Raw genomic sequence first — 7,020 nt, forward strand, 5'->3', positions numbered from 1 at the left:
GCCACCGCGCCCGGCCAATTGTGAGGTTTTCATGGTATCCTCAAGGCTTGCTGCCCTCACACAGTCAGTGTCGCAAATCCCAACTCTCTCAGAGCAAGGAAGAGACAGCTGGCTCCAGCTCCACCCATCGAGCCTCAATTTCCTCATGAGTGACTGGAGTCAGTGACACCCACCTAGTGAAGGCGGGCCCAGAACCTGGTGTTGTGTCATGCTCAGTAAAATGTCATTTTGCAGCTGTGTGATTTCAAAACACTTTCAGACTCTCACGTCTAACTTCAGGCTCGTTTTCTGTTTTAAGAGGAGTCTGGAGGTGGTGGTTCCAGCAGACAGAGTGTGTGCTACTCGGCAAAGGGGCTGGCATTTAAAAAAACGGCCACCGGCCAGGCACGATGGCTCACACCTGTAATCCCAGCACTTTGTTTGGGACGCTGAAGCGGGTGGATCACACCTGAGGTCGGGAGTTCGAGACCAGCCTGACCAACATGCAGAACCCCTGTCTCTACTAAAAATACAAAATTAGCTGGGTGTGGTGGCACATGCCTGTAATCCCAGCTACTGGAGAGGCTGAGGCAGGAGCATCTCTTGAACCCGGGAGGAGGAGGTTGCTGTGAGCTGAGATTACACCATTGCACTCTAGCCTGGGCAACAAGAGCAAAACTCCGTCTCGAAAAAAATAAACAGAAATAGAAGGAAAAAATAAATTAAAAAACGGCCACCAAGGTCACTTCTTTCAAGAGCAGCCACATGACCATCCCTTCCCAGTCCTCTCCGGCCCTAACCTCAGGGAACTCTGATGCTCATACCCCAGGAGAACAGTGGTCAGTACCGGGGAGCCTTACATGTTGACACTGCTCCGCAGGCCCCGGCAGCCTGGCCCAGGAGGATGTTAGTAAGCACACCCACCTGTCTTACCTGTCATAAGCTTCCTTGAGGTCCCTGGCCAGCTTGCACTTGGGCAGGATGTGATGGAACGGGGACTGAGGACCTTCATTTCCTACAAGAATCACAACACAATATTTACAGCTCCCAAAGCAAGGAAACTTTTTGTTTGTTTTTGTTTTTGAGACAGAGTTTCACTCTTTTTTGCCCAGGCTGGAGTACAATGGCACAATCTCGGCTCACTGCAACCTCCGCCTCCCGGGTTCAAGCAATTCTTCTGCCTCAGCCTCCCAAGTAGCTGGGACTACAGGCGCCTGCCACCACGCCCAGCTAATTTTGTATTTTTTACTAGAGATGGGGTTTCACTATGTTGTCCAGGCTGGTCTCGAACTCCTGACCTCAGGTGATCCGCCCACCTCGGCCTCCTAAAGTGCTGGGATTACAGGCATGAGCCAGCGCGCCCGGCCTTTTTTTTTTTTTTTTTTTGAGACAGGGTCTCACTCTGTCACCTGAGCTAGTGTGCAATGGTGTGATCATAGCTAACTTCTGTCTCAACTTCCCAAGCTCAAGCGATACTCCCACCTAGTTGGGACCACACGCATGCACTACTAGACCTGCTAATTTTTTTTTTTTTGAGATGGAGTTTCACTCTTGTTGCCCAGGATAGATTGCAATGCTGTGATCTCAGTTCACTGCAACCTCCGCCTCCTGGGTTCAAGCAATTCTCCTTCCTCAGCCTCCCAAGTAGCTGGGATTACAGGTGCCCACCACCATGCCTGGCTAATTTTCTTGTATTTTTAGTAGAGACAGGTATTCACCATGGCCAGGCTGGTCTCGAACTCCTGTCCTCAAGTGATCCACCCACCTGGGCCTCCCAAACTGCTGGGATTACAAGCATGAGCCACCACACCTGCCCTAGACCTGCTGATTTTTAAATTTTTTGTAGAGATGGAGTCTCGCTATGTGGCCCAGGCTGGTCTCAAACTCCTGGGCTCAAGTGATCCTCCCATCTCGGCCTCCCAAAGTGCTGGGATTACAGGTGTGAGCTACCACGTCTAGCCAAAAAGTCTTTTATTCATCCTTTTTCATAAATTTCTAACAAAATATATGCAGACTTAAAATTTTACTTCCTGTGATAAAGTCACAGATTCTAAAAAGACAATGTTTAAAAAAACAAAACTTTTGGATCGTTATTATGATAATTATAATTAGTACACAATTGGCCAAAACAGAAACATATTATAAATTTTGACAGATAATTGTCAAACATAAAAAGTTTTTCTTTTGTTTTTTTTGTTTTTTTGAGACAGGGTCTCACTGTGTCACCCTTGCTGGAATGCAGTAATGCAATCGCAGCTCACTGCAACCTCCGCCTCCCAGGGCTCAGGTGATTCTCCCACCTCAGCATCCCGAGTAGCTACAACTCTGGGCACACATGACTGTGCCCGGCTAATTTTTGGGTTTTTTTTGGTAGAGGCAGGATTTCACCATGTTCCCCACACTGATCCTGAATTCCTGAGCTCAAGCAATCTACCCGCCTCAGCCTCCCTAAGTGCTGGGATTACAGGCATGAGCCACCACACCCAGCCACAAGTAAACTGTTACTGAAAATGCACCTGAGTCAGAGAGGCTGTTCTTTTATTGTTTATTCATGTCAATAGCTACTTGTACTTATTACAACAACAACTAGGTCTGACTTTAGTTTTGTCCTAATTCTCTCTCTTGTTATAGATGTGCTTGCCAAAGAAAATGGAGATGGAGAGTTTGTTACAGGTGTCCCTCTGTTTTGAAATCTTTACAGTAGGCCAAAAAACACTCAATATTCTATCTGCAAACGTTATTTTTAATAACTGGTTAGTTGATAACCCAGTTAGGTCCTCCTTCAATCTGGCTGAAAGCAAAGAACTAGAAACTGTCCACCTCACCAGCCGGGTATTTCCAACGCCCTCTCCTGCCCCGGCGAGTAAATACTTTCTCCAACATGTCCAACAGGGCCAGGGCGAGGCAGAGCTGCCTGACCTACGTGAACGGTGATCATGCAGCAGTGTGTGGAAAGAAAGAACATCTCTGGTCGGGAAATCTATTTCAGTACATCCATCCAGGAAAGCTCATCTACAAATGCGCCCCTTGGGAGTCTTCCTGTGCCCCCCAGGCACAATTGGTGCAGTGTGAAGATCATGTAACTTCTCTGAGCTTTAGTTTCCACATCTGCAAAATGGGGATGATCATGGACCCTGCCTTGCAAAGCTGTTGTGAGGACTTCATTTTCAATGCCCAGCTCACCAAAAGCTGAGGCTTGCAAGCTTCTGACTGCTCTGCTGCTGTTGGGGTGGGTGAGGCCCCACCAACACGTGCACCATTAACACTGAATCACAGCCCCTCCACAGAGGTCTGCACTGCAGAGAGGCCAGCCAGCCCAGACACATGCCCATCACACCGTGCTGCACTCACCATCAGCCATGGCGGACACCTCATCCTGGAGCGCCAGGATCAGCTTGGCCTCCCGGGTGAGGTACTGGCAGCGGCGCTCCTCATGCTGCAGCACGGTGGCGATGCGACGGGACAGGTTATGCAGACAGTTTATCACTGACGGGTCTGCGTTGGCCTGCGGGAGAGAGACCATACACAGACTCAAATGTATGCACAGGGACACAGGTGGACAGTTTAAATGGAGCTAATACGTGTACACAGCAAAATCTCAAACCATGAAAGAAAGCATCTCTACTCCTTTCCCCCAGGCTCCTTTGCAGAGGCCACTGCTGCTCATTTCCTAAGTCCCCTCCAGGGCCCATCCACAGAAATGCTGGCTGTCAGCCCCCATGCTCTATTCCTGGGAGGGGCTGCCTGAATAGTAGCAGAGATGGCTCTGGAAATGTTGCTCTTAAGAAAGAACAATGCTGCCTCCCTCACAAAGGACTGAATGGAAGACATTAGTGAGCCATGTCACAAACTAGGAATAGAGCCTGCCCTGAGCAAAGACGCTGGTAGTGTCTGTGGTCACCACTGTACTGCTGACTACTGGTAGGCAGAATCAGTCTACAATGTGTAAGAATGCAGTCACAACAGGCCACATTACTACAGGGACGCACGGTACAAAAACAGAGGTGCCAGGCCAATTGTTCACTGAATACTTTTGGTCCTCAAGGATGCGAAGCTCCTCCCAGCAGAAGTGACACTGGTTAACAAGAAAACCAGCAGGCTCCAGGCCCACATCTCTGCCCCAGCACTCCTTCTGCAACCATGTTGACTGGGTCAAAGGACAGTGCAGGAGGCTCTCAGGAATAAGAGGGGCCCTCGCCCCTCTGGAACCTATCAGGCACCACAGTCAGCCAGGCAAGCACATCTGCCCAAGCCAAGGGCGGAGGCATGCAGCTCTGGGGATCTGTGAAACATCTGAGGGAGCAGATAACTGGGCCAACCATGACTCAGTGCTTCTGGAGGCCAACAGGACTGCTGAATCATCCTGTGGGGGTGGAGATGGGACAAGGGAAAGGGGTGAATGGTACTGCTGATTACAGCCTCTGGTGCTGCCTCCCCCTCCTGTTTATCTGAGAGGGAAGGCCATGCCCAAAGTGTTCACAGCCAGGCTTCAGGGGCAAAGCCTCACCCAGACAGTAAATACTTTCTTCACCTGGAGCTGAAGAAATTCTCTATACTCTCACCAGATCCCATGTTCACAAACAGAACTCACACCTGGGTGGACTTACAACAAGGCAGCATCCCTTGCCAGAGAAAGGACCGACTGATGCTCCCATGCCGTGCCCACCACTGGGCAGCAGGCCTGCTCCTCCATGTCAAGGGCATCCCCTCAACAGTGTCTCTGGAACCAGAGGGCTGACACATGGGGTATATACAATTGCCTCAAAACAAAATACCCATTTAGAAGAAGAATCTGTGTATAAATACTTCTATGAGCAAAGCAAGGAGGAGGAGAATGATCCTGGATATGTGATTATTCAGCTGAGGCACAACATCGTCCATGAGTTGGATGTCCAGGGCCCATATGCTTGACCTTTCCAGACATATAAGGTGGTGCAGTCCCCAGTGATGCCCAATGACCTGCACTCCGTGCAAACCCAGCATGTCCGTTTGCAAAGGTCTGACACTGAGTGAGGGACATGCTGAGAAAGCTAATACCTAGGGTGTGCCAGCACTAATAGGAACTCTTAGAGACATCCTATTTTCACCATACACAACATAAAGTGGCATGAAGTTTAAGGCATTATCCATGAGACCTTCTCATCCCCAAAACTTGTACCCAAAGAGAACCAAGCCTTCAGAGTTAACTTCTAGTTTGCAGGAAATACAGGGACAGACAGCAAGTCTGACTGCACAATGAGATGAATCCAAATGTGGAACGTTTGATGAAACAAAGGAAGGGGAGACCTCTGGATTGGCAGAGACATAAAGACACCACATGCACTAGCTGCACGGGTTTGCATCCTGGTTCAGACAGTCCAGCTGCGAAAATGCTTTAGCAATCAGGAAAAGCTTCAATGGAGCAGGTACTCGGTGATGCCAACTTATTAAATTTTTTCAGATGTACAAAGGGTATCATGGCCAAAAATTAAGTGCCCGTATTTTACACAGATACCTTCTGAAGTATGTAGGGACGAACAGACATAAGGTCTGGGACTTGCCTTGAAATAGAGAGAGGGAAGGAAATAAATGGAACCAGGGTATAAAGGCCCCTGACACAGGCATATAAGGTTTATCAGTCTGCTTTCTCTAGTTAAGGGTTTAAAATTTTTCAAAGTAAAAAAAAAAAAGGATACATATATATTTTTTAAGATAGGGTCTCACTCTGTTGCCCAAGCTGGGGTGCAGTGGCATGATCACTGCTCACTGCCACTTTGACCTTCCAGGCTCGGGTGATCCTCCCACTTCAGCCTCAAAAATAGCTGGGACTACAGGCGCGCATCAACATGCCTGGCTAATTTTTTGTAGAGACAGGATTTCGCTATGTTGCCCAGGCTGGTCTCAAACTCCTGGGCTCAAGTGATCCACCTACCTTGGCCTCCCGAAGTGCTGGGATTACAGGAGTGAGCCGCTGTGCCTGGCCAAACGTGTGTATTCTAAAAAGAAAGACTTGTCCACCCAAAAAATACAAACTCTTACACTATCCAAATTTCTCCCACTCGTCAACATCACGGCAAGTTGAAGCCCTAGACTATCTTGTTTCTTAGTTTTTTTTTTTTTTGAGATGGAGTTTCACTGTCGTCACCCAGACTGGAGTGCAATGGCGCGATCTTGGCTCACTGCAACCTCTGCCTCCCGGGTTCAAGCGATTCTACTGCCTCAGCCTCCCGAGTAGCTGGGATTACAGGTATCCACCACCACACCTGGCTAATTTCATATTTTTTAATAAAGACAGGGTATCTCCATGCTGGTCAGGCTGGTCTCAAACTCCTGACCTCAGGTGATCCACCCATCTCGGCCTCCCAAAGTGCTTGGATTACAGGCGTGTGCTCAGCTCCGGTTGCTTTTATCTGTCCATAATCAATCTATACTTCTCCAGGTTCTGGTCTGATCTCCATTTCTCATCCTCAATGGCAAGAGAATGGGCCAGTGTATAATAATCACCACATTGTTTAATCATTCCCCAAGTACCAGACACCACGGTTATCTCCAGTTTAATTACTGTTATAAAAATCTTGATTCCTGCTGAGAACAAGCTGGGGGGAAATCTTTATGCAGTTGTAAAAGTTGCTTGTTTTCTTGATAATACTCCTGACAGTGGGATTGCTAGATCTAAGGGCATCATATGCTCTGCTGTCAAACACTGTTGGCCAGAGATGAGGGCCTGCCTGCAGCATCCTGGGTGGGGCTGTGGCTGCTTCTCATCGACTGTCCCACAGGGGTTATCGGTGTTGACAGGTGGACAACATTTGTCATGGATTTTGTTTATTCATTTGCTTGTTTTTTGACTTAATTCATTTTTCTTTGTGACTCTTTGTATTACGTAATTACGAAAGAAATACAAAGATACTATGAAAATGCAAATACTGGCCGGGCACGGTGGCTCAAGCCTGTAATCCCAGCACTTTGGGAGGCCAAGATGGGCGGATCACGAGGTCAGGAGATCGAGACCATCCTGGCTAACACGGTGAAACCCCGTCTCTACTAAAAAATACAAAAAAA

The 7,020-nt window shown here is 48.3% G+C and overlaps 1 protein-coding gene across 5 annotated transcripts in view; it reads right to left on the reverse strand.

The window, feature by feature from the left end:
* NPRL3 (nitrogen permease regulator-like 3 (S. cerevisiae)) overlaps positions 1-7,020 on the reverse strand; it is a 60,382-nt gene that overhangs the window by 26,137 nt on the left and 27,225 nt on the right. For all 5 annotated transcript variants that reach the window (XM_011960058.1, XM_011960060.1, XM_011960061.1 and 2 more), the window contains 2 exons: positions 3,331-3,484; positions 913-994 (listed from right to left, as the gene is read on the reverse strand). In XM_011960058.1, the coding sequence (XP_011815448.1) occupies positions 913-994; positions 3,331-3,484 (236 nt within the window). The remainder of the gene's footprint in view (positions 1-912; positions 995-3,330; positions 3,485-7,020) is intronic.

Source organism: Colobus angolensis, unplaced genomic scaffold (genome assembly GCF_000951035.1).
Source record: "Colobus angolensis palliatus isolate OR3802 unplaced genomic scaffold, Cang.pa_1.0 Scaffold502, whole genome shotgun sequence".
NCBI lineage: Eukaryota > Metazoa > Chordata > Mammalia > Primates > Cercopithecidae > Colobus > Colobus angolensis.